Source organism: Pimephales promelas, chromosome 13 (genome assembly GCF_988280905.1).
Source record: "Pimephales promelas chromosome 13, fPimPro1.hap1.1, whole genome shotgun sequence".
NCBI lineage: Eukaryota > Metazoa > Chordata > Actinopteri > Cypriniformes > Leuciscidae > Pimephales > Pimephales promelas.
The window spans coordinates 16,157,274-16,184,371 of NC_142781.1; the positions used below are offsets into that span (position 1 = coordinate 16,157,274).

At 36.9% G+C, this 27,098-nt stretch overlaps 1 protein-coding gene across 2 annotated transcripts in view; it reads left to right on the forward strand.

The window, feature by feature from the left end:
- trappc8 (trafficking protein particle complex subunit 8) overlaps window positions 1–27,098 on the forward strand; it is a 55,554-nt gene that overhangs the window by 15,241 nt on the left and 13,215 nt on the right. For both annotated transcript variants that reach the window (XM_039692317.2, XM_039692318.2), the window contains 17 exons: window positions 747–831; window positions 940–1,190; window positions 2,164–2,279; window positions 2,362–2,512; window positions 2,646–2,746; window positions 4,585–4,690; window positions 5,943–6,074; window positions 7,782–8,006; window positions 9,148–9,256; window positions 12,579–12,773; window positions 19,145–19,311; window positions 19,412–19,486; window positions 19,600–19,693; window positions 19,794–19,951; window positions 21,833–22,266; window positions 23,741–23,918; window positions 24,898–24,994. In XM_039692317.2, the coding sequence (XP_039548251.2) occupies window positions 747–831; window positions 940–1,190; window positions 2,164–2,279; window positions 2,362–2,512; window positions 2,646–2,746; window positions 4,585–4,690; window positions 5,943–6,074; window positions 7,782–8,006; window positions 9,148–9,256; window positions 12,579–12,773; window positions 19,145–19,311; window positions 19,412–19,486; window positions 19,600–19,693; window positions 19,794–19,951; window positions 21,833–22,266; window positions 23,741–23,918; window positions 24,898–24,994 (2,674 nt within the window). The remainder of the gene's footprint in view (window positions 1–746; window positions 832–939; window positions 1,191–2,163; window positions 2,280–2,361; window positions 2,513–2,645; window positions 2,747–4,584; window positions 4,691–5,942; window positions 6,075–7,781; window positions 8,007–9,147; window positions 9,257–12,578; window positions 12,774–19,144; window positions 19,312–19,411; window positions 19,487–19,599; window positions 19,694–19,793; window positions 19,952–21,832; window positions 22,267–23,740; window positions 23,919–24,897; window positions 24,995–27,098) is intronic.

Below are 27,098 nucleotides of genomic sequence, written 5' to 3' on the forward strand. Positions count from 1 at the left end.
ATAAAGAATCTTAGTTCAAAGAGTCGCTCCTAGTGACAAAACTCTAAGAAAATTGTTAGAAATGTGGGCGTTTACTCTTTAAAAAAATCCTAGTAAAGAAAAAAGTAATTCAGAAAGCATCTTAACCCTTAAAAGAGGTCTTAAGGTCAAAATTGTTATGAGTACGAATGAGGACTTTTAAGAGGCTTAAATAATAAAACATAATAATGTACACTATTTATAGTGTTCTTCCACCATGGTCCTTAAAATGAGTAATTGAATGTTATGAATTTATATTTATGATTGAATTATAATAATTATTTTTTTATAATTAAACATTTTGTTGAAGTAGTACATTTCAATCATTTCAAAATACATTCCCATGACTTTTTTAACCAGTTGTTTTTGAATGATTTTTATTTTATTTTAAAATGATTTATGTATTTTAATTCTATATTTTAATAATGCCAATAATAATTGCCTTTCATCCATTTTTATTAAATCCTGCTATAATATAATACTTTATTTTGCAATCATTTCCTCTAAAGAATTGTCTCAGCCTTTTTTTTATTTTTATTTTTTTTCTATACATTTGTCTAAAAGCAGTGTGGTGAACAATTGGTAAATCTAACAACATTTTTGATTGCGATTTGCAATTTTGATTTGATTGTTCTTAGTGAAATTTGTTGCTCTTTTGGAATTACTGTTGTGTGACTATGTTGGATTTGAAAAAAGAAATTTGTTCTGCCAAATGAAATGTTTAATAGGAGCTATATGAAGAATGTGCAGTGAATAATGCGGTTGAAAACAACATCGGTGCAGAGGAAGATGGTCTTGATCCTTCGGTTAGAGGTTAGTCCATTCCAAATGAATCCCATTTCCAGGGATTTTGATTATAAACCTCTTATTGATGAGAAATGTTGGTCAGATGTAAATTAGATGTTCCACTCATGTTTGCAGACACAGACAGCATCTCAGAGTCTCATCCTCTGCAGCTGGACCAGCCCACTGATGCCGTTTACCCTAGCAACAACCCTGTAAACAGTGTGGATGTGACGAAGGCCAGCTTGACCTCTCACTCCACCCCGACCCCTCGTGGAACCTGCCTGACCCTCAATGACCACGACCACATCCGGCAGTTTATCCAGGAGTTCACTTTCAGAGGATTACTGCCTCACATCGAGAAAAACATACGGCAACTGAATGACCAGGTACATAAACACACGCAATTTAAAGCCACAATATGTATTTTTTCTCTTTAAAAATAGCAAAAATAACTGTATGTTATATATTTCTATTAGACGTGTACTTACATTATCCCGACAGTTTCCACCAACTTTAAAATATGGAGAAATTTATAGTTTAATTCGAAGACACAAGACGTTCTTGAGCATCAAATCTTGAAACATTTATTTTTATTATTGTTATCAATGTTCAAAGGAGTCCTATGATCTTTCATGAATAGAAATTTGGGGAAAAAAAACATGTATTTATTTGAAATAAGAGTCTTTTTTAACATTATAAATGTTTTTACTGAGACCCAAAATTAACTTCTGATAGTATATTTTTTCTTGACAAAATAATAGAATTTTTAAAAATTGTATTATGTTACATTTTATTTACGATTAATTTGTAAATTGTTTATTTATTGCTATTCAGGTTTATTTTTCTTTGTCATACAAAAAAAATCTGATCTGATCAAATTTACAGAGCAAAGAAATAAAAATAAAAAGAAACGAGAAGCTTAACCACTAAATTGTACAGTACATATTTATTTTATAATTCCTTATCCATTAAAATCACTTAAATCATGTTTTATTGGCTCCAGCATCCTATATATATTTTCTTTTACCTTCTAACATTATACCTTTTATAATTCATTTATAATTCATTCTTGTTGGCTGTATAGTATTATTACATTGTTTTTTTTTTTTTTAAATATGCATATTTTGGCTGCATTCTTACATTAATAAAGAAGTTTTTATATTTTCAAAATAAATCCAATAGGCTTAAATTACCCATGAGTACAAGCCTAGGATCTGTTGATATTTATACATTTTGACAGTAATGCAAATATACTGTTCCAATCTTATAAAAAAAAAAATATATAATTTTGAAAGTTCTGCACAGTTTTTAAAGCTTTCCTTTCATCTTGCCTTTATTTTGCTTTATTTCCCATTCTAGCTTGTCTCGAGAAAAGGTCTGAGCCGATCTCTTTTCTCCGCCACTAAGAAGTTGTTTGGTGGAGGGAAGGTCCCAGAGAAGAGTATTGCTGAGCTAAAGAACACTGCAGGGCTGCTGTAAGCGACCTGAAGTACCAATTTAAACCTGTTTGTTGTTCTTTCATACATCTCATCTGATCATTGCCCCTTGTGATATCAGCTATCCGTCAGAGGCTCCAGAGCTTCAGATCAGGAAGATGGCCGACCTCTGCTTCTTAGTTCAACATTATGAGCTGGCATACAACTGCTACCACACTGCCAAGAAGGACTTCCTCTCCGACCAGGCCATGCTGTATGCCGCGGGATCGCTGGTGAGACGCACACCATGCTGCTGCTTGAGAAAAGCTCCACAGATAGGGACACTGGCATTGTTTCTGTGGTTATAAAGAGTAATACTGTCTGAACATGCCTCAGAGTGATTGCCTGGTGTCTCTCTCTTTACAGGAGATGGCTGCTGTCGCTGCATTTCTGCAGAGCGGGGCACCGAGGCCGTACCCTGCACACTACATGGACACGGCCATTCAGACCTACAGAGACGTGTGCAAGTAAGAAAATACTTGGTCTTAGACATGTTAGTATTTTCACCAAATAATGGTTTTAAGCCATTAATGTGTCAGTGGGAAATATCAGTTTACATTTCCAAACATTCTTTTTGCAATTAATTGTAATAATCCATTGAGATTTTTGGATTTGGAGTATGATAACAGCCAGTATGATCCACACAGAGATCTGATCTCACCATCATCGACTCTGTTTGTGATTACTCTGAGACAGACTAAATCAAGAACTGTGTCAACATCTCTCCAGGACACTTGAAGAAACCTACCAGAAAAAAAACTATGTGTACTGAGGACAAAATTGGTTTTAAATGGAAAGGGTGCTCACACCAAATATTGATTTGATTTAGGTAATAAAAGTTAATTGATATACAGTATAAAGTCAATTTATGACATTTTTTTTGAAAGCATCCTCACTTTACAGCATTTTTACACAAGTGCCTAAAACTTTCACTGTACTGTACCTTTGCAGGTAGGTTTCTTCAAGCGTCTTGGAGACATTGGGCCGTTCCATAAAATGATGTTTTGAAATATTAAATCTGTAGATGAGAATTTTGCGCTGACTAATGTTACACTTACGGCGTTTTCACACCTCTTGTTTTCTTATTTGGCCAGACGTGTTTGTGGCTTTTAAAATATAGTTTAACATTTTAACGGGATAGTTTACCCCAAAATTAAAATGATTTATTTTTATTAAATCATTTTCTCTCAGACGAGTACAATCATTTATTTAAAAAATTCAAGCTTTATAAATGGCGCTCACGGTTTTGAAGCCCAAAAAAGTGCATCCATCCATCATAAAAGTATCATACGACTCCAGGGGTTTAATAAAGGCCTTGTGAAGCGATGGGTTTTAGTAAGAAAATATTCGTTTTCAAATTTTATAAACTATAATAACCAGCTTCCGGTAAACATCCGTGTGCAAGTCGACTTTCGGCAGCTGTGCGACGTTGACGGTTTGAGGAGTCGTGTTTTCCGAAGCTCGTGATAGTTATTTCCTACTTAAGCAAAATATTCTCCTATTTGTGCAAAATATTCTCCTTTCCAACAGTGTTGGAAAGGCAAAAGTCGGTTTGCTGATGAAACAACGTTGTTTCTAAAAAATGAACATCATATTCCACTTGCCTTACATTCTGTCAACCATTTTTCTAAAGCTTCGGGGCTACATTTCAACCAAAATAAAGCGACATATTATCGTTACATGAGTTTCCTTTGCAGTCATTATTTAATATACAAATTCACAGATTTGATTATGTAACTTGTTTGTTTATCTGAAGTGGAAGCATTAAAAAAAATCGACTCAATGACGGACGTGGAAATGCAGAGTATAGAGCAAAACAAAACACCAGTCATGAATTAGAAGTCTAAATCGAGAATTTTAAAAAAAGGAAATGTCGCAGGATTTTATAAGAGAAGAGGAGCTTGAGTTTGTTGCCCTGGCCTATTCGTTTGAACTGCGAGTGACGTCTATTCTCACCTACTCCTACATCCTATGTAGTGTAGAGGTTACACGTCCGCCATAAGTTGACTTGCATACAGATTTTTGTCAGAAGCTGGTTATCATTGTTTATTTATTTCTTTTTTATATATCTTCATATACACTTAGTAAATCATGGGATAATTTTCCGTTTTGGGTGAACTATCCCTTTAATGTTTTTATTAGTATTTTAAATGAAATAAAAATAAACTGTTGCTTCTGTTTTTAGGCCAGACAGTATATGCTGATTTAACACTTGAGCACTTGATGAAAGGATCTTTTATTTTGGAAACGTGTTGCACAAATAAAATATATGTGTAAGACATTGTTTTTTGTGCTTGTGTCACAGAAACATGCTTTTGGCTGAGCGGTGTTGTCTTTTAAGTGCTGAGATTTTGAAGAGTCAAACCAAATACTCCGATGCTGCCACACTTCTGATCAAGATGACCAGTGAGGTGAGCTCAAGTCCCTGTTGACACATCTGAAGACTGTACCAAATATTTAGTCATTTCTTCACCATTATCACCCAGTAATCAGGCAACAGGGATCGTACAAGGTGCTTAAATGGATTGACGTGCTTGAATTTGACTTGTTGAAATGAATCTGAAAAAAAAGTAAGAAAAGAAAACCGCTGTCGCAACAGCGTTTAAGTGTGCGAATGGTGGTTGGAGCTCTGCCTTTATAACCAAACGGCAATTCCCCTGACTTGGCCATTGTCATCATTTGAACAAGCCCAAAAAAGTTGCATGCCATAGAAAAGCACCATATTTTAAAGGTTTAAAGGGGGGCGTGATCAAAAAAGTTTGAAAACCACTGGGTTAAAGAGATTTCCAATTACTTGGACAGTGCTGGTCAAGTGATATCTTCACCCTGGAGCCACTTTGCTTGTTGGTTGCGCCTTTATGGTGTTGTTCAAAGTGAAAGTGTTTTATTAGAAAAGGTGCAATGGGGTTACAAAAAGAAATTGGAAAAGAAGAAACAGAAAACCAAGAAAACAAGAGTGTCACCAAATCAATGAAATAATCACGACAAAATCCCCATAACCATTATCCCAAGCCTCTAAACTTTATACCAAAAGAAAAATGCAGAAACAATACCAAAATCTTAAGCTTATACGACGCTGTAAACAATCTATGCTGACTTAAACCAGAAAATACAATTGATGGCAATTACTCTTACAGAAACCTACCGTTGTTCCAAAGATACTTGTAAGAATCAATCAATAGAGCTATTTAGGATTGATTTGTAAGGTCAACATTCAGTAGACTTGTACAAAATTAAAGGGATAGCTAACTATGAAATTAATTTTTGGTATGTTTTAGCTTACCTCATGGGCATCCAAGATGTAGGTGTCTTTGTTTCCACAGTATTTTCAATTTTTATATTTTTAGGTCAAACCGTTCTTGTCTGTCAGTCATATAATGCACGTCTATGGTCACCACCTCAAAGAGCATGCGCAGAGAAGTCCAAATTAAACATGATTTAATGACTCGTAAATGTAAGTACACAGTGATTGCCTAAGACACAAAACGAGCAATTTGTGTGAGAAAACGAACAGTATTTATATCGTTTTTACCTCTTGTAACCACAGCCAAGTACTCTGAAGGCACTGGCGCATTGTGGCTGTGGTTACAAGAGGTAAAAACTATGCTCTGCTGCTCACATTAACCTAATTCACTTTACTCTTCTTGTTTCCCTCTCTAATAGGACTCTGACCTGCGGAGTGCACTCCTATTGGAGCAGGCGGCTCACTGCTTCATGAATATGCGGAGCCCAATGGTGAGGAAGTTTGCCTTCCACATGATACTGGCTGGTCATCGTTTCAGCAAAGCTGGACAGGTATGTTTGCTGATTCAGGAAACACTTTCCTATAATACACACAATTGTCCTCATCACAATTACATTAAAATCACTGGTGTCTAGATGGGCCCTGGCATGTTACAAGCAGGCCACAAGATTGCTTAAAATAAATTAAAATAAGACAAAACAAAGTTTAAAATAGCTAATATACTGCAATGTAATTACCACTTCAAAGGCCCAGAAAGGTAGTAAAGACATTATCCATGTGACTCCAGTGGTTCATCCTTAATGTTATGAAGCGACTAGATACTTTTTGTGCGCAAAAACAAAAATAACACATTTATTTAACAATTTATTCTCTTCCGTGTCAGTCTCTTGATGCTGTTCACGTTGTAAACGCAGTGCAACGCTTCCGGGTTCTACGTCAGAACGCCACTCAGTATTGGACGGATGCTGCGTCAGCAGGACACGCATGTATCGTGGTGCTCACGTGAACGGCATCAGAGACTTTATGAAAGGATCATTTTTTCTTTTTCAGTTTGACTGGAAACATATTGCATGTATGTAATGTGTGAAAGACATTGTTTTTTGTGCTTGTGTCACATAAACATGAGCGGTGTTGTCTTATAAAAGCGAATGAACATACCCTGTATCTGAGGTTAAATCACTATTAAGAATGCAACTGCGCATATTATATTTTTCTAACTTCAAAAGATTTAGAAACATTTTAATGATCCAAAAGATGCATCTCACAGCATGCTCTTGCTGTTAGAGGCGAATATGAAAGCGACGGCATTTCAGGAAAATAATGTTACAAGATTTGTATAATTTAAACTACCAAATTAAATAACTCCACTAACAGTAGCTGCTGTAGTTTGCATAACGCTGCTCTCCTTCTGCTCTCTTCTGAACTCTTCCCTGTCTTCATTATTGCTCCATGGGTTGCTAGATATCACAAATAAAGAAAACAAGCCCCTTAAAAATGCAATATAATAAACAGACATGGCAAAACTTTTATCCTAGAAAATTAAATGGCTTGATTTTTTATTTAATATGTATAAAATAGTTCAATATAAAATATTTAGATATTATACATTGATGGATAAAGTAAAACACTAACATGAGCTTGAAAATCTTTAATTCAAGTTTAATTACACCTATGAGTTATATTGCCATTGTAGCAGACATTTCAGAAATATTTTGGGGGGTCTTTGATAGTGGGGTTTGTTGGGGGTTCATAAAGGTTGAGAACCACTGCATTAAATGGATCAAGTGTTGAGATAATTGAATTGAATTAATTTAAATATAAATTTACTGGAGACCTGCCATCTCCAGAAATTGCCTTTATTGTTACTTACATCTATAGTTCAATGTGGCTTTCATCCACTTTGAAGGAGTTATATCACTTTCTATTCATTTACAGTCATTGCACCCAATCATCTCTGCCATTAGTCAGTCACGGTCAGGGCATAAATGCAGTGGAGTGAGGGCACTGTGACCTCCAATAGATAGAGATGCCTAAGTGACACCTAAATGCGACCATGATGCTAGGCCTCGTCCTGAGTCAAATGCTGATTTGCTGCTGGAAAGGTTCAGATATGGTCTGGCTGTCAATTTTCACCTGGAAGCTGACGCTGCTTGAACAGCCGTGAAAGCTATTGAACGTCCCAGTAACATAATAAAGTGCTCTCATGGATGGAGGTATTCTTTAAATGTGTCTGTTTACATTCTCTCGCTCTCTCACAGAAGAGACATGCATTGAGGTGCTACTGCCAGGCTTTGCAGGTGTATAAAGGTAAAGGTTGGACACTGGCTGAAGATCACATCAACTTCACCATCGGCCGGCAGTCCTTTACTCTGCGGCAACCAGAAAACGCTGTGGCTGCCTTCCGACACATTCTCATAAATGACAGCAAACAGTCGGCTGTACAGCAGGCTGCTTTCCTCAGGGAATACCTCTATGTGTACAAGGTTAGCAACACACACACACACACAGGTATCACATTACTTAAAATTGACTTTAAATGTATAATAACATTAGCTGAAGATTTACAGAAGACTTTTTATGCTTAAAAAATCTGTTCATTTTATTTTTAAAGAAAATAACACTTTTGATCATCAAGGATGCATTAAATTAATCAAGTATCAGTAAATGCATTTATAATGTTGCAAGTTTTCTTTTACACATAATTGTCATCAAAGAATCCTGAAAAAAATCATCCAAACAAATCCATGGAAATGTTGAACAGCACAACTGTTTTCAGCATTGATAATAATAATAAATGTTTCTTGAGCATCAAATCAGCATATTATAAGGGTTTCTGAAGGATCATGTGACACTGAAGTAGTGCATATCCAAAAACGTTTCTAAAAATAATGGTGTACACGTTTGTAAAGAAAAATGCCACATGCCATTTTTACTATTCACCCATTCAGTCATAGTATAAGAGCAGTTTTCACATTGAACCAGGCTACATTTCCTTAAATTGCTCTCAGAAAGCAGTTAGTCTCTGATAGTGTCACATTCAGGCCACTGACCCAGTTTTTTCCCCCACCACAATCAGACTTTAGCCCTGAGTTTAACTGTCTGTGTCTGTGCGAGACTGCTCTTTCGTCATCGTTTGGTTGAGTCTGTCTCATCAGCGCTTTGTCCTTGGGTGGTTCTGGTCCACAGAACTCCCATCACCTTCAAGCACTGTGCCTGAATGCATAAGAGGAAATTACAACATTCTGCTTTGCCTCGTTTCTTAATGGGAGTTTTATGGTGCCGATCTACCACTCCAGGAACAGTTGTGTACAAAATTGTGTCTTTCATATAAATGGCAAAGTTAACTGATACAATATTTTGTTACGAATTTGCATAATTAAAGTGAAATGAGATGGGGAATGGGTGTTTTAGTGTTTATACATTAGCATTTAGTTTACTATTACTATTTATTCATATTTGATTTAGCTTTTATTTTGATATTTTTGGGGTCACATGACCTTTGTTTGCCAATCAGAAGACATCCATTGAAGGGACGGTACTCGGTGGATGACTTAGTACAACTTGTAGATGAAAAGAAGAGGTGTTCTTCAAATGATGTTGATATTTATGACCTTTTGCCCTCAGAGCATGAGTCAGTTGACCGGTGAGAGCTCCCTCCCGCAGCTTCCTCTGCCCTGCCTACACAGCTCACAAACACGCGTCTTCTTCGGCCATGAACGCAGACTCGCCGAAGGTAAGCGCCCTCTGTGTGTCTCACTCATTCACAGACAAGAAAGGGAGAGATCACCAAAAATAATAAAGTGTGTAATTTACTTGCTCAGGGATAAAGGTTATCCATCACTGCTACAAATTTCCATCAGTTGGAGTGCAGAGAGGTCATGTATGAGATCAGTGCACACCTGATCAAAGATTTCTTTTTACATGTAATTTTGTTTTGCACCATTGAGCATTACAGCCAATTGTGCGTGCTTTTGTTGAGTGTTTTGAGCATCCCTGCTTAAAACACTCACACTGCTATTCTGCACGCTTGTGAATTCTCATCTTAAACAACAAATTGCCTATACATTGTAGGTAAGGGATTGATTTTGCTGTGTAGACCGCTTCATTGATTATAATAGGAGTTTTTGTGAGTGTGCAGGACTTGAGCTGAAAGTCATTGACCGCTTCAATGATGGGGAACATTCTTTGCTCGCTTTTTGTATGTAATTTATTCCCAGTTTGATTAACCATTTTGTATTTCAATACTGCTAAGATAACCAGTGGGAAGACTTAAAGGGTAGACTATGCACAATTCACTTTCATAAAGTGTTTAACCACGGATGTGTACACGAGTGAGAGCAACCAGCCTATAAGGTAAAAATCCAATCACTCATTTTTTTTTTTTTTTTTTTTATAATTCCAATGAATCAAAAGCAGTCTGGTTCAGATTCACCCCTAAAAGTGCATTTAAAAGGACACACAAAACGGTGAGTGTACAAAAAGTGGCCATTTTAACATGCTGGGATAGAGCCCGATATTTGGGGGCCGACACCGATTAAAAAAAAAAAGCCAGAGACCGATATATTGGTCGATATTATTTATGTGGATATTATGATACAGTGTGTATGTGTATTATAGCACAGTACTATATATGGAATACACAGTTTTAGAATAAATATATAAATGTTTTGCAGTGATCACTCAGTTGTGGTGATGTATGACAAAGATATGTAATGGAGACAGGGTGAATGATTGAAAGAGAATGATACATTTGAGCTTTAACCAAAGTAGTTTGCATTGCATGTTATATTATATTATAAATACTGTTGCATAATCTTCACTAACGACTTTGTCTTTTAATTTAGTCACGTTATATAAAACAAAACTTGTATCAATAAAAATATCAAAAGTGTCACTGACAACCTTATCTTCTATTTTTAGTCTTCATTCCTCTAATCTCTACCAGTGGAGGAAGAACTCATATCGTTGTATTAAAGTAAAATCAATAATATCATAATGAAAAGTTTTTAATTACATATGTACAGTACTTTTATAGTATTTTTAAATAGTAAGCTAAATGTACTAAACGTTAAACAGTGTTTTAATCATATAAATTATTGCTGATGTAGCGTTGTACTTTGCATATTGTAAAAAGGGGCTTAATAGATGCCCTTTGACTGTATCACAGTTTCCACCAAAAAATAGTAAGCAGTGCAACTGTTTTTAAGATCTTTAATAAGAAGAATTAATAATAACAATTCCATCGTAGGAATAAATTACATTTTAAAATAGTATATTCAAATTTCACAATATTGCTGTTTTTACTGTATTTGAAATAAAATAAATGTCATGGTGAGCATTGAACTTCTTTCAAAATCATTAAAATATCTTACTTTCCACAAAATTCTGAACGGTGGTGCATATTCCAAGCATTTCTACATAAAACACAATTTTAGTCATAGTCTTGTAATTTTCTGTAAAGCTGCTTTGAAACAATATGTGAATTGAATTGAATTAAATGGAATGACTAAACAGCACAGCGCAACTGTTACGGATGACATTTTAACATCCACATTAAGTTGTGATGACTTTTCTTCCATCATGCCCACAGTTAAATGAAGATGAACACAACCCCATTTATATACTCTGATCACTTTATACTCTGAGACTTTAACATCCACATTAAGCTGTGATGACCTTTCTCCCATCATGCCCACAGTTAAATAAAGATGAACACAACACCATTTATATACTCTGATAAAAAAGTAATTTCCAGTGAAAACTTCAAAAGAGTAGAGTGGTGCTGAGAAGCTGCTCCTTACATCACAGAACAAATTGCATTTAAAATAAGAGAAAGGACATAAACTACCACTTTCCATATCTGCTATGAGCTACTCTTCAATTAAAGAGAAGCAAACAAAAAGACTCATTTCAAGAAAATCACAACTCAGATGTGTGTGTAAAAAAAAAAAGAAAAAAAAAAGTGGGAATTGAATGTTGCGTGAAGAGAACAGGCCCTTGGAGGTTTGAAAACCTATTTAATTAAAGTCTTTTCTACGGATCTCACACTGAAAGGGAGAGAGGATGTTCTGGTGTATTGAATGATAAATAAACGTAACTGTTGTCTGTTCCAATGCTCTGCTTGCCTTAGGCTCTGAATCCCAAATGTCCTCTTAGACACCGGCTGAATGGACATAAGGATGTTGAGTTTATATATGGTTAATTCCCGAAATATAATTTTTTTCACTGCCATGATTTGTCAGGCATATTTGTAAGGAGAGATTAAATGTGTGAAGTAACCTGATGATCATATTCTCCATATTCTTTGGAATGATCCAAAGAGTGTCTTGAAGAACATCTGTCCATCTGTAAAGTGTCACATGATCAATGTCACAAATGGAAAGAAATGGCTACAGTATTTATGTCATACTGCAATGTTGCTTTGTTATTTAATCCTAAAATGTCCTGCTTATTTGCGAGTTTGAATCCCAGATTTTTAGTGTGATCTCAGACCCTGCACAGTGTGCCCAACAGTATAGTACAATTTTCTATTTTAATACTTTAAAATGTGATTTATTACCGAAATCATTCTAATGTGCTGATTTGGGGTTTAAGAAACATTGCTTCTTATCAATATTTAAAACAGTTTATTATTTTTTTTTCTTCAGGATTCTTTGATGAAAGTTCAAAAGAACAGCATTTATTTGAAATATTAGTTTTAGATTGTTAGAAAAGATTTCTGTCAACTTTTGATCAATTTAATGCATCCTTGTTGAATAAGTGTTTTTCTTTCTTTATGTTTTATATAAATCTTGACTACTAATTAATTTCATCAAAATATTTTGAACAGCCTGTTTTTCTTGTACAATTATACATGCTGACAACTTGGAATAATGTTTATGAATACAGGGCTTTAAACAAGTTTGTGATTAATAATGATGGCCAATGACAGCTATTAAAATATAAACTTCAATGTACACATCTATGCCTATTTGAACTTAAATTCTATATATTTATGCCCATGTCATCAGTTTGTAATCAGTGGCATTTTGCATCTCTGACTTGTTTTCCAACAGGCGAGAAACAGGCCGCAACGCATGTCTCTTTGGACCAGGAGTTTGACCGTGATCTTTCCCAGATGTGGAGGGAGTTGGAGGAGCGGGTCGTCGCCGTGGCGAACAGAGGGACGGTTCCAGTCACCTTTCAGCCCTCCCAGTGCTGCCTGAACAGCCAGACGGACAACCTCAGACACCCCCTCGCTGTGGTGGAGGGTACGTTTCCCCCCTCCACCTCCTTAAGCATTTTTATTTGTGCTGTATATCTGGTCCTCCAAATTTGAATTCCTCCTTTCCATTGATTGGTCCATTGACACAAACTCTTGGTTTCTGATGCGGTGTTGATGCACTTAAGGTCTTTATTATTCCATTTGATGCCTTGCGTTTTTTGGTTATTAGTGAATTTTTAGTTGGACTGAAATCAATTATTTACCATTTGCTTTCCTCTTTATTTCATGAAATCTGTAGAAAGTGACTATGAGAGAACCAATGAACCATAGAGACCCGGACCTGGATTTGACCGGTTTGAATTGCCTCACAGCCTCGTCAGTTGAATATTCAGTAGTGCAAGTGAGATTAGCAGTAATTATAGAATTGAATTAGTTATCATAATGCATGAACATTCACCTCTCAACACCTCGTAGGGGAATATCATAGAGGAACAGGAAAACTCCCTTTGGTGATGTTGCCATGTTCCTACTTATTTGGATTCCTTATTAGCAAAGCACATCAAATAAACCATACTATTTGTAAACCTCACGGTTCAATAGATTTTATGTGAGATCAAGTAGTTATTTGGTGGTTGCACAGGTTTGACCGTTCTCTGCCTTTTTTTCTGACGTGGTTTAGACAAAAAAGTCTGGCTGCGATACCATGAAAAAGCTGTCCGGTAGCTTTCCTGTCCCTGATTGGCTAATGGAACCTTGTCGCCTGTATTTCACATCATTACTGAAGGATTCAAGACTGAGCACAATCTAGAGAGGAAACATAAACGTTTTCATTCCTTAAATGCTCACTAAATCCGTTGCTTATTGGCAAAGTAAATCTGCTATAAATTGAATATAGGGATTGAATCGGTTCAAAATATCGAACTAATTGAGTGACTACAGCCATTTTGCATTCAGAAGTTTTATTCAGTAGGTACAAATGATAATTTTCATTTGTAATGTTACGAAAGATTTCTATTTCAAATAAATAATTAGAAGAAATGTTTCTTGAGCAGTAAGTCAGCATATTAGAATGATTTCTGAAGGATCGTGTGACGCTGAAGACCGGAGTAATGATGCTGAAAATTCAGCTTCGTCAACACACAAATAGATGACTGTAGAGGCATCAGATCATTAAGCTTTGACTTCTCAGTTGGATGGCTAGTATTAAACAAGCATTCCAGTATTTCCTCTTGGTAATAAGCAGTTTATTTTCTTATTTCCTTTGTTTGGCATACTCTCCCACATTTATAATGCCTTTAAAAACTGGTTCTCTCCCACCTGGTGCATTTTCCTGTCACTAATTGAATGTGTCACCACAGGCGGGTGCCACTTTTACAATTCAATACAAATAAGCTCATAGAATAAGCTCATAAAATACAAAAGTAAATAAACAAAAATACATATAAATGAATATTTATCATAATTATGGTGTAAATTATTTAAAAATGAAATATTAAACTGGCCATAACATTCCCAGCCCATATTTGTTCCCCTGGAACAAGTCCAAACAATCTAAACAGTCCAAAACTGTTCTTCAGAAAGTCTATGGGTGACGTCACGGATGCTTTGTCCATATTTTTTACAGTCTGTGTTTGTAACGTCTTAAATATGAATATTTTTCTCACACAAAGTAAAAATCTAGCTTCCGGCCAACAGCCATAAGCTGTCTACTTGTGCAATTTATGGCGTAGGAAGTAGCATAGTGTAACTATCAGCTGTAAGTTGTATTACTTGCATAAGTTGTGCTTAGACTTTATTCAAATCCATATGTTTGGAAGCTTATTTTACTTAATATAGTTTTAAATATGAATATTTTTCTTACACAAACTGTATTAACCTCTTGGAGCCATGTGGAGTTTGTCTATGATGGATGGATTCACTTTTTTTGAGCATCGGTCTGTCTGTCTATTGGTCCAAAGAGTGTTTCCAATAATATGGGTAAGGTCACTGCGTGTTGCTTTCCTTTTTACACAACATGACAAGATTAAATGGAACACAGTTTCATCCGACTCAAATTAAAATGTTTTAATGATATCTGTATATCATTAAATGTTAACGAGTGTTCTATCAATCGTTTTACCCGCTCAGATTTGGAAACTATACCACTTTGAGGTCCCTGCGTCTTTTGCAGGTCTCACAATCTCGCCAGTTTCTAGTCATCAAACCGAGGCGATTGGCTAAATATCTGAGGTATGCCGGATTCACACGAACACAATCAAAAGATACTTTAACAACCCCCATGAAATTCCTCCGTAAATTTAATTAAATCGTTTTAATTTAATTCAATCGTTTTACTTCAATTGACTTGAGATTTTGGCCACCTTTAAGAGACATCAGTCGATCAGCTTCACTTCTCTCAAAATGGTTTTTGATTGGCCAAGCCCGTGATTACTCAAGCACGCTTATTAAAGTAACATTATATTAAAACAAAGGTATCTGAGAGACATTAGAATCCAAGCTGATCAAACAGCATTTGCTGCAACTTAGATGGAAATATCTTGTCTTTAAACCCAAGCACGCTTGAAGTGATGCGGCTAATAGTCGTCACTAATCTGGCGCAAAACTTGTGAAAGTATACGAATTCAATAATCTATTTGGGAAAAATAATCTCAGAGCCAGTCGAGGTAGTTGTAGAAATTATTACCTGGCAGCGAAAATTACACACAGTGGTTGTGTGGGCAGTCAACCTACAGACTCCTCTAGAATATCTATAAACCCAGATATTCAATATTCTTTACCAAATGGCCTTGTCTGTCCTTGTAATTAGATTTCGGTCCCCTATAGAGGGTTCAAAGCTTGAATGGGTTCTTGTTTTACATACAGGAGGTTGTTTGAATGGAGAATCTGAGGGAGGGAACACATCACAGACCAAACATGTATTTACTTTTTGTACACACATAATATTGCATTAGGTTTCAGTGAGTTCTAGGTGAGGAGAAGAGGGGGAGCAGGGGATGTGATGAGACTGGAAGCTCAGAGTAAGCTTTGAACTGCACTGTGTGCCGCGTCTCGGATGTTGCTGTTACATATGCAAGAGGGAGTTCAAATGTTAATTCTCAGGAGAGCCTTTGGCTGTCTCGAGGGGGATGCTCAGACGAATTGGCACCCAGACGAACTGGCACCCGGCTTACAGTTGCAGTTAACTGCCATTATCAGGCTTGGAAGAGCCAGTATATATGTATATAATTTTTACATAACTCTGATAAATTCGTCTGAAAGAAGAAAATCATATACACCTAGGATGTCTTCAGGGTGAGTACATCATGGGGTCATTTTAAAGTGAACTACTCCTTTTATTCTCTTTCTGCACTTATGAAATCAGAGCCATTGTCTGATCACATCTGCAGATACATCTTCTAATGGTGTTTATATAAAATCGTTATGCCATTCTCTAGATAAACAGCCATGCAAGCGAATTTCCCACCCATCGCAACCTCTTTTACTGTGATTGGGCCAAAATAATCGACACCAACAGAAGTGATGGTGGAAGATCAGGTGTGACTCTGTTAGAAGGCAAATCAGCCTTCTTTTATTGGGGGTTAGAGGACTTTGGTGTCTGAAACCAGTGATACAGTGGTTATCAGATCTTTCTGGCCAGAGCAATAGTGGATGGAATCCAGTATTTTCTATGAAGTATGAAGATTATGTAATTTCTGCCTAGAGTGGATGTCTTTTAGAATCAAGTAGGATATGTGGCTTTCTTTAGGTAGTATGATTGGATGTTTCATTTCTATTGGCATTGCAGTTTTAATGAGCCTGCTTCCTTCCCTCATGATTCCATGGTCAATTTGAGCATCCAAATTGTGCACAGCTGCTTGTTTTAAAGCAGTTTCTCAGGTTTAAATTGGACAGTTCGTCTTAGAAATATCGGTTTTGTTCAAAGGGTAATGATAGCTTTCTCTGCTTATAATATATCCTCGACTGAGAGGCACTGAGGAATGATATCAGATCTTACCTTAGGGATATTAGGATTCATCTGTTTTCTGTACCTTTAACTGCCTCAAAATGCAAGCGAATCCCTTTCTAAGACCATTTCAGTCTGAATAATGGGTGAGAAATCTGACATTGGAGTTCTGTAAATAATGCTATTTACTGTAACTTCCCTTTTCAATGCAGGATCATCCTGGCAGAGATGGTTTACCTTCTCTGATAAACTTGGCCTTTCCAGCTCATTCTTGTCCATTCATTCATCTATCTATACAAATGTTCAGAATTCCACCTTTACTGGTAAAATAGCCAATTTTACTGTCACACAGGCTTATTCAAAGCAAATTGAAAAGTTGAAGTGTACTTGGATTCTTAAGATTACAGATGTCACAGCTCACTTGTATTTTGCAGTCTTTCCATCCTCTGACTTAGCAGTCCAGTGCAATGCTTTTTATCAATATACCTTGACCTCATTACCAAAGTGCTATTTTAGAAGCCTTCATGCCTCAATGAATCAATGTATCAGCTCTTTTGGTCTACCACATGCATAGCTGCCAACTCTCACGCGTTGGCCTTGAGACACACTCATTTGATTGGTTTCACCCATGATTTCTCACGCTGAAGTGTCAACCCAATTGGTCAAATGCTAGAAAGATGATTTTATCTATAGATCTACTTGTTGAGCCACTCGTGATCGACTAGTTATGCTGCAAATTAGTTCAAATCTCCCGGAATCTAGAGCGAGCGTGTATGCGAGACAGAGACAGTGCTCTAAACCGTGTAGCACGGTCTTGTGTGTGTGCAGAGAGCATCCTAATCTAGAAACAGGACTAGGGGTGTAAATATTGATTGATTCGTATCAATCCATCGATTTACAGCTGCTGATTCGATGCATCGATGCGTCCGCAAGAAAATCGTTTGTGTTTATTTTGCCGCCTGTGTATTTTCAGCATCAGCTCCGACATGTATGCAACCTATTCCTAAGCTGCAGGTGGCGCTAACCTCATTATTGTCTTCTACTTCACACCGGTTCACATGTGTTACTTACGTTTCACAGTCTATCTATGTTCACACACATCGTTGAGTCTGACTTTCAAGAATGATTGAACCGTCAGAGCGAGCTGGCAATGAAAGTGACATGTTACACACTCCAGTCAGCATCAAGTCATGGGTGTGGAAGTATTGTGGCTTCAGGAAAACAGATGGAGCAGTGGTAAGAGATGTTCTCTCACGTCGGCCTGCTCGCCACAAATGCTGTTTCTGTATTCTCAATAAAAGGCTAATTATTTTTTTTGTTATTTAAAACTTAATAGATATCATGAAAAATATCTAGTATGGAATCATATCGAATTGTATAGTATCGCGGGAAATTCTGAAGTATTGAATCGTTGGCTTAAAGGGGATAGTTCACTTTGAAATTAATTTTTGGTATGTTTTATCTTACCTCACGGGCATCCAAAAGATGTAGGTGTCTTTGTTTCCACAGTATTTTCAATTTTGATATTTTTCAGTCAAACCGTTGTTGTCTATCAGTCATATAATGCAGGTTTAGGGGGTCCACCTCAAAGAGCATGCACAGAGAAGTCAAAATTAAACATGATTGAATGACTCGTAAATGTAAGTACACATTGATGGCCTAAGACACGAAACGAGCGGTTTGTGTGAGAAAACGAACAGTATTTATATTGTTTTTACCTCTTGTAACAGCCACGTCCAAGTACTCTTAGGACGAGGGCACTCTCTGTTTACTTCCTTTCCTGTGTCAAACGCAATCTCATTTATTGTCCACATAGGCGTTACATTCTTGAGGCGTCCTTCCCTCATAACATTTCAGGTTTCGGCAACAGTCCATCCAGCTCTCAATACAATCCTTTTTTAAAATCTTAATTTCCTCCGTACTCACAAACCAAAGTAAGGTTTATTGTTTCAAATCCAACTGTTCAAAGCTCTGTGTGTGTCTCGGATCTATTAGAATGTCTGAATATAAATATACACAAAATACAAATGTAAATACAAAAATAATACATAAGTATTATATCAATATCTGTTTATTCAGGGCAGAATGAAAAAAAAAGTGTTATTTTTTCTTTCTGACCCAAAACTTTTGTAGTGTATATTTGAAATTGTAGTTTATAAGTCATCATGTAGGCCTAAACTACAAATTATCAGAATTTTGTGTCTCATTATGGTATTAACAACAATGACAGAACATGATATTTAATAACTTTGAAAATAAACAAAACAATTACCTCACAAACCTATTGTAATATCAAGTATTTTTGTGTAAATGTATATTTTTATGTGATTTTCAATGATTTCCATTTTCAATGTATCAGCTCACCTGCTACGTCCTTAGATCCCAAGTCATGTTTTGTTCTCCTTCCTCATCATTTTCTGTCATGTCATTTGCTATTAATACATTGGGTTCTTTGTCCTTTTTCAAACCCACAGAACCCATCATTGTGGAGCTGGTTTTTCGTAACCCCTTGAAGGTTCCCTTGGCTCTGTCGGCTCTGTCTCTGCTGTGGAAGTTTACTCTGAAAGACTTCTCAGGCTCTCTGGGTGGCACAACCGGAGAAACCATCACCAATGAGAAAGAGGCAGGGTCTTTAAAAGAAGTAAGGCTGTTAGTCATCTCTCGGTTCATCATGCCTAAGGCATCCAGGTTTGGCTTTTTCATCAGTTTGATTAACTTCTCTGCATTTGAATCCGTTCCAGACCACGGCTCTCAATGACATAATTGAAACGCAAGTCATTCCAGAGTTCAACATAAGTCCAGAGGAAACTAAAGTGGTTCGAGCACCTTTTTCTCTTCTCTCTCCCCCCTTCTACTCTCTCTTTTTTTTCCAGTTGCTTTTAGCTGAATTGGCTTTTTTATTCTGTCTCTCTCTCTCCCGCCTTCTCAGGCTCGTTTAAAGCTGCTTCCTCGTAAGACAGGAGAGTTGCATGTTCTCGGTGTGGTGTACAACCTGGGCACTGGAGAAGTGGGCAACAGTGAAGGTGTAAAACAACGGACATTCTTTGACATGCATGTAAAAAATGAAACAATCATTTAATGTGACGGGACACTAACTGTAGATGCGGTCGGTTTGTGCTGCAGATTCACTGCCCGGTGATTTGATGTGTGTGCGTGGACAGCAGAATCTGGAAATCCAGGGGCCCAGACTCAATGTAACCAAAGAAGAAAAGACTTCAGTCAAATATGGACCAGACCGCCGCCTTGACCCCATTATCACCCCTCCAATGCCCTCACTGGAGGTGTGTTTGAGTCAATCAAAGCTTGACTTAAATGTGCCCCAATACATATACATATACATTTCTCTGAGCATTGCACAGCCTGACATAGGGGTGAATTTTCTGGGACGTCCACCCCCTGGAAGATTGCCAACTGTCTTGAATTTTTTCCACTTGTGAATAATCTTTCTTACTGTAGAATAATGGGCTTCAAATTGTTTGTAAATGGCCATATAACCCTTCTCGGATTCATAGCAGCATTAATTGCCTCTCTAAGATCATTGCTGATGTCTTTCTTTCTTGGCATTGTTAACACACACCTGAATGCACCAGACAGACAGGCAAACTGCCAAAACTGCTGCTTTATAGAGGTGATCACACTTGCTGATGATCTGTTAATCAAAGACAGTTGATAAGGAGCGTCTGACTGCCAATCACCCTCTTAATTCGTATTGAAGAACTAATGGCGGCCATACACTGTGCAATTTTCGTCCGATTTTCTGACTCGTTTGACTATTTTTAGGGGCGAACCGATTTTCAGTTTGTCGTGCAGTATACAGGGAGAAACGAGAGTTGATTTAACCTCTCCCGATCGGCAATCAGATGGTCGGATGAATTTCTGGCATGTCAGAAATTTTGGTCGATCCTCGTGACTATAACTGATGGCCCTAAAAAAATTCTCTCACTGCGCCTGTGTGAAAACAGAAGTTTAACCTTTTCATCTGCAGCAAAAATAAAAATGAAAAGAGGAAGATCTTTTAGGTCTGTTGTTCAAACTAGCTACAAATTACTTTTGCTTATCTCCAGTATGTGTTGCAAAATGGATTAACCATATATTACCCACGTCTTCCAAGCCACCTGCGATGTAACGCCTCTTTTATTCATTTGTTAAACAATGTTTTTGAAATAAACCTCTTTTTAATTTTCATTGAAAATTAATTATTGCAATGTTCGAACATATTATAAACCATTTAAGGTTATTTATATGCCTATAATTCATTGTAATCGATCTAAATGTTTTAAACAATTTTCAATGAGGAGTAAGCTATATGTAATATTATATTATCCTCACAGCATGTTGGTTATGTGCTGTGAAATTGTGTGGCAAATTAATTTAATAATAAAATTAGCCTAGGCCTCCCCTAATAATGATAATGCAATAATACTAGTAATAATTTAATGGATATATTGGAAACGCTAAATTATTTTGATATTGATAGCTGATGCTTGTTTGACAATATCTCTGCAGTTATGATATCATCTATAGGTGCAAACCAAGGGTTTATCGCACACATTTCACACGTATAGTGTGAGCAGTGAAGTCACAGCTCGATGATCGGACGATATTGTGTGAGCACATAAATTCTGAGATTTGGCTTTACATCTCATACGATTTACTCGTTCAGTGTGAGTAGGCACCATGCTGAAATCGCACAGACATCGCCTTAAGCGTTACATTTTTCCTCTAAAAGATCTCCCTCTTTTCATTTTTATTTTAATTTTTATTTTTGCTGCAGATGAAATGGTTAAACTTCTTTTTTCACACAATCTGGCAATTTTTCACACAAAAAGGCAATCTGTTCGCAGCTTTGCTTCAACTGTGCAATATAATCACGAGGCCTGGTTTCTGTTAAATAAATAATGACATGGTGTAGTATGTTATGTGATGTTGTTCATCTGAGGTTGTGTTGCATAATTTTAAGACCTACCCATTTTTTTTTTTTTTTTCACATGACTATCTCTATATACTCATATATAAGGGGTAACAAAATAAACTGCCAGTTTCTCTCTGCACCTAAAAGGGTTAAGTTGTGGTTGAGAAAACGCTTTGTGTGGACCAGACTTTATGCAAGTAGTCAGTCCTCAAACCATGCAATCACGATTTCTCTTTCCTTTTCCTCCCAGGTGTTTTTTATTAACTTCCCCACTGGTTTATTGTGTGGTGAGATCCGAAAAGCGTGGGTGGAGTTTGTGAACGTGAGTGCAGTCCCTCTTACTGGTCTTCGGGTGGCGTCCACACACCCAGAGTTCTTCACATTCGGGAGTGCCGCCTCTGACCTCACCCCAGTGACCCCCACAGCAGCAGAGCACTGCTCCGCATACAAAACTGTGTCCATGCCCCCGTCAGTGGCCACAGTGTCGCTCGTGTCACCAGCAGCGTTCGGGGTCACCAGTGGTGACCGGCCGATGGTGGCGGAGATTCCCTTGTCACGAGGTGTGCTGGGACCAGGGGAGGCGTTACAGATCCCGCTGTGGCTGAGGGGGCCTGAACTAGAGGGTGTACATGAAATCAACTTCCTGTTTTATTATGAGAGCACAGAGAAGACTGCCAAACTCAGGTACGTGGCCATTTACTCTTTTACTAATAGAAATTACAATGCAATGAACTGGGTTTGTTTAAGAAGTGCAGCTTTTTTAGCTGGATTCACTCAATTGTTATTTTGGAAAATATTGTTGGACTGTCTGTCATTGATTTACTACTTGCGCTTGGATTTATGGGTTCAAAAGAGGGATTTTTAGAAAGATATCAACCATCCAACCATGTTTTGTCTCTTTGAAATGCACATTTAACAGTAGCTTGAGTTGGGACACTGATGTACCGTAAATTTACTTCATAACTCAGAGTAACAATTTACTATAATTTTTTTTAAATATATATTCTTACTAAGTTAGAACCATTAAGCATTTGTTTCTGTAATTTGACCTATATTTATTTTTTCCTTTATTATTTAATACATGGACATTATCTAATAAAATTCAACGTATATCCCACATCTATCCTACAATACCATGTTTAAAGTTATTGTTATTACAGTAAATCCATGGTAAATGTTGGTGATTTGGGGATTGAAAGTATTCGTACTGTTTCTCTTTGTTTCTGCGTGAGTGTTGCAGAGAATGGCACAGCTGTTTCATTCGGCTTTAAACTAGTTTAAATCACAGAGACATTTAATCTTTGCATCGAAGACCTCTTGTATCGAACCCTTGTCATTGGATCTCACTGCGCTGTGTAGTGGTCGCGTGATGGAGACGAGTAAGCGTTCCGCTTTTGCCGCGTTTAATGTTTCCCATAAGCATCAGAAATGGCAGCGCTTTTCAGTTAGTATCTGTGAAACTGCATGATTTGTAAAAAATCCGCAAGCAATGTATTTTAAAAGACAAGCTGCGGTCTTTGGACACCCCTGCTCTAATGTAAAAAGTACATAAAGAAGATTAAGTTAAACAAACAATTTGTTCTGCAAGTAAGATACTGAACCTTTGAATCATGATGTTCCTTGTTAAAAGGGTGCCTTTTTTTAGGGTACCCACAAATGGCAGCATTTGTGGGTATTCAAAAATGTATAATGAACTATAAGTTTGTATATCTGTAAGAAATATTGGTCAGTTGAAGCCATAGCTTTGTGGGCAGTGTGCCGACATATAGCGCAACTGTACGGGTGACATTCAAGTTCGAGTCACTGTTTGTGATCCTTTTTCCACCCCATTCCTCTCTCTCCTTGACTGTACTATCTAATAAAAAAGCCCCAAAATAATTACTTATTCTGCATATAGTATTACAGATTGACACAAACACAAAAGTTAAACAACATCTTTAACTTTTCTTCAAAGATGAAAAAGAGTTCCCTTTCATTGGCTACTGTTGATGCTGAGCAATTTATAGTGGCTGATAATTTAACATGAGCGCATACATTTTCATTTGGAAATTTGTTGTCTGAAGTTTAAAGAGGTCTAGTTGAGCTGCTACTGTCCATAATTTAGTGTCTGAAAATTACCACACGACTTCCAGTCCTTTATTTTCTCTGAAACTTTTAGTCACAGGGTTCTTCGACACACGGTTTTCATCTGTGCAAGTCGCTCTCTCAGCGTCAGAGCCACGGCCAGCCGCAGCAACACGCTGCACGGTGGAGAGAGAGGGAAAGAAGAGGGCAGAGGGAGGGAGGAAAAGAACGGCAACATGCTGGTCTTTGTAGATGTGGAAAACATTAACACGGTGAGCTCTTTCCCACACATGGACGATTCATGCAGAGCTGCTGTGTCTTTTTATTTATAATAATACTTTCTCTTTTTGCACTCTGGCATTATGGATGCACGGATATTAAATTTATAGTGCGGTCATGTCGATTATTCGTGATTAATCACATCTAACATAAAGGTTTTTGTTTATATAATATATCTGTGTGTGTGTGTCTGTGTGTATATATATATATATATATATATATATAAAAGCAGGTTTAGAACGTGCCCCATTGAAGACAACAGGGTGTGAATTTTAAAAAGACGATAACACGATGTAGACAACAACGATTTTTGTCGTTTTTGTCTGCACTCGAAATGTACCAAAAAATGAGCTCACTTTTAAAATTGACCGGAGTTCTCCTTTAAGATTACATTAATGTTTTCAATGTATTCTTCAAGCGAGCGTTAGATGACAGCAGAGATAAAATCTATATTTTAAAATAAGGCAATTGAGCTCACACAAGTAAATATTGTATGTACTGATGTATGTATTGTAAAAACTGTATGTATTGCTCGCACAGATTAAAAAAAAAGTCTAATATTGCCCAATAACTTATTTTGACACGCTTTAACACAAACATGTTGTTGTTAACTACTTTTCTCATACGTGTTAAGATAAATACATCATATTATAATGAAAAAAAGTGCTATTAAACACATATACTGTATCATATTCAAATGCATTACATTGTGGAATATGAGTTAACCATTGAATAAACATTTAAAATGGCTTTAGAAGAATAGTATTAAATTATATTATATACTACATTAGTATATAACTGTATATTGCATTAGGATATTATCATATTGATTTGACTGCCCGAATCTTTGGTGTTTCCAGTTTTCACCAATTCCTCTGTGATCTGAGTTGTTTTTATGGTGGAGATCAGTTTAATCTCATCCTCTGAATTATGTGTGTTGATTTGAATCTTTTCTGTCTCTCGTGCTCTCAGAGTGAAGCAGGTGTTCGTGAATTCCACATAGTTCAGGTGTCTAGCAGCAGTCGGCAATGGAGGCTGCATAAGTGCATCAACCCTGTGGGAGAGAAAGGTATGAATCCTCTAGAATGCTTTGGAACCATGCACTTAGTTGCTTTTCTCAGCCACCTGGGGTTAAGCGTTAATGCGCAACGTTGCTTGTTAGACTGTGGATCGCTCCTTTTAAAGGGGATGTCTTTTTTTTTTTTTTATACGTTTTGACTTATTTACACTGTTAAAGAGTTGGATTCTCATGCTAAACATGACCAAAATTTCAAAAAAAAAAATTAATTGGACGTATGAGATGAGTGTTTTTGTGCCAAATACATTTCTTTAGGATTCGGAGTTTATTGAAAACCTTTTATTTTTCTTTGTGCATTTTTTTTGTACACTTTTCATCACAAAAGCACACATTTTACTCTCTGTCTTTTTGGGAGGTCTAAATCTTTTGCCTCCAAGTTGAAAATGTTTGCTTCCGAATGAAGCTGTGTCTGAGTGAGTGGTCTCTACCAACCAGGATTTTTCTATTGGCCACCCTGGATCGAGTTGACATGGTGACCACGCCCATTACTTTTTCCTGCATGTTGCAAAATGTCCACACTAGGAATGTACAAAAGCAAATAATGTTGGTCCTTCATAAATTATATGTATTTTTACTCTTTTGTCCTTTCCTCGTGTTTCATATCATATGGAGCTCAGTATAATCATAATTATAATCATTTTGATTCTTCTCCTTTGCACTTGTCAAGTTTTTTTTATATATATATTATTTTATAGTTACTATGGATACAGTGACTGCATTCAGGTGCTGAATATAACTGTTCCTGCTGGCTGTGATGATGATGATGGTGGTGGTGAAATTGTGTCTGTGTTTATGATTTGTGTAGATATTTCTTCCAAGGGTTGTCAGAATGGTCATCTAGAAACAGGACTTTTGTGCAAATTTGTTTTCTTTTTCTGACTGGTCAAAAAAAAGTGCTCCCTCCAGCACGACAAAATATTTTTTTTTATTTTGGTACCAAGGCGCAACTGAAATTTTAAAATGTAGCCAATCGGACACTGTATATGTTGGCCAATCAGAGGTGTTTAAGAATCTGTTCAACAGCGCTTAAAATGCTGGTATTGTCATTTTTTTAAATTTCAGTAATGATTTGGTACCGAAGTCGGTACTTTTGACAACTCTATAGTCGGTTTTACTAGTTTTTACATTTGTAGTTCCTCTGAAACCTCACATGGATCTCTCTTTAAAGTGCTGTGTTAAGACTGCCTACATAAATCCATACATACCGCCAGCACTGTGAGTATTGACAGAGAGGAACTTGATTGCTTGCCAGAAAAGCAGGCAGAGTATCAAAAGAAACTGGGAATGGGAACAAACACGATGATACACCCAGATACACCCGGTAGCCCTTAAGTAGCTCATTGAAAATGGTTCACATTGCGTTTGTGTTGAGTCATCTGGACGGGTGCGCTGAGACCCTACATGCGAGAAACGTGTGCTCCTACACACCCTGCAGAAAGGGATGCAGCAACTCTGAAATGCTGAGATGGAATTAGGTCATGTTCAAATTGCGCTGAGTGTGTGAAACATGCAGGCACATGCATTTTAGTGGCTAACTGAATTGCAAATTGAATCCTGTGTGTGTGCTTGTTTCGTAGCGTCACCTTCAGTTGGGTAAATAAATGTAATGATGTGAAAATATGGATATGGATTCATGGCTTCTAAACAATGCATCTTTAACCAAGTGTAAAACTTCCAAGGCTTAAGTCAGTTTCCTGCTTGTGCTTTAAGTGTGTGAACTCTCAAAGTCTGTCAATGAAGCCCAGCGGCTTGTTTATTTGTGTTTACACTGCATTGCCTTTGTAAGTTAGTAGTTTTAATTAATTTATCTGTCTTATGGAAAAGAGTGGCTTTAACCTGAGGAGACAATTGAGGACAGACCTACAGCTACAAACAGATAGTAAATACTTCCTTGTTGTTAGTCTTTGAGTACTTGTATTTTTGAAAGAAAAAAAGGATTAAGACATGAAAGCACACCAGGCATCATGGGATTGAAAGATCTTGAGTTCTAAAGATCCAATCTGAAAGTTTGATCTGTTTATCACAATAGCTGCATACTCTTTGTTTGCTTCTCACACTTAAATTGTTAGTTCCCCAAAAACGTTGACTGGTTCAT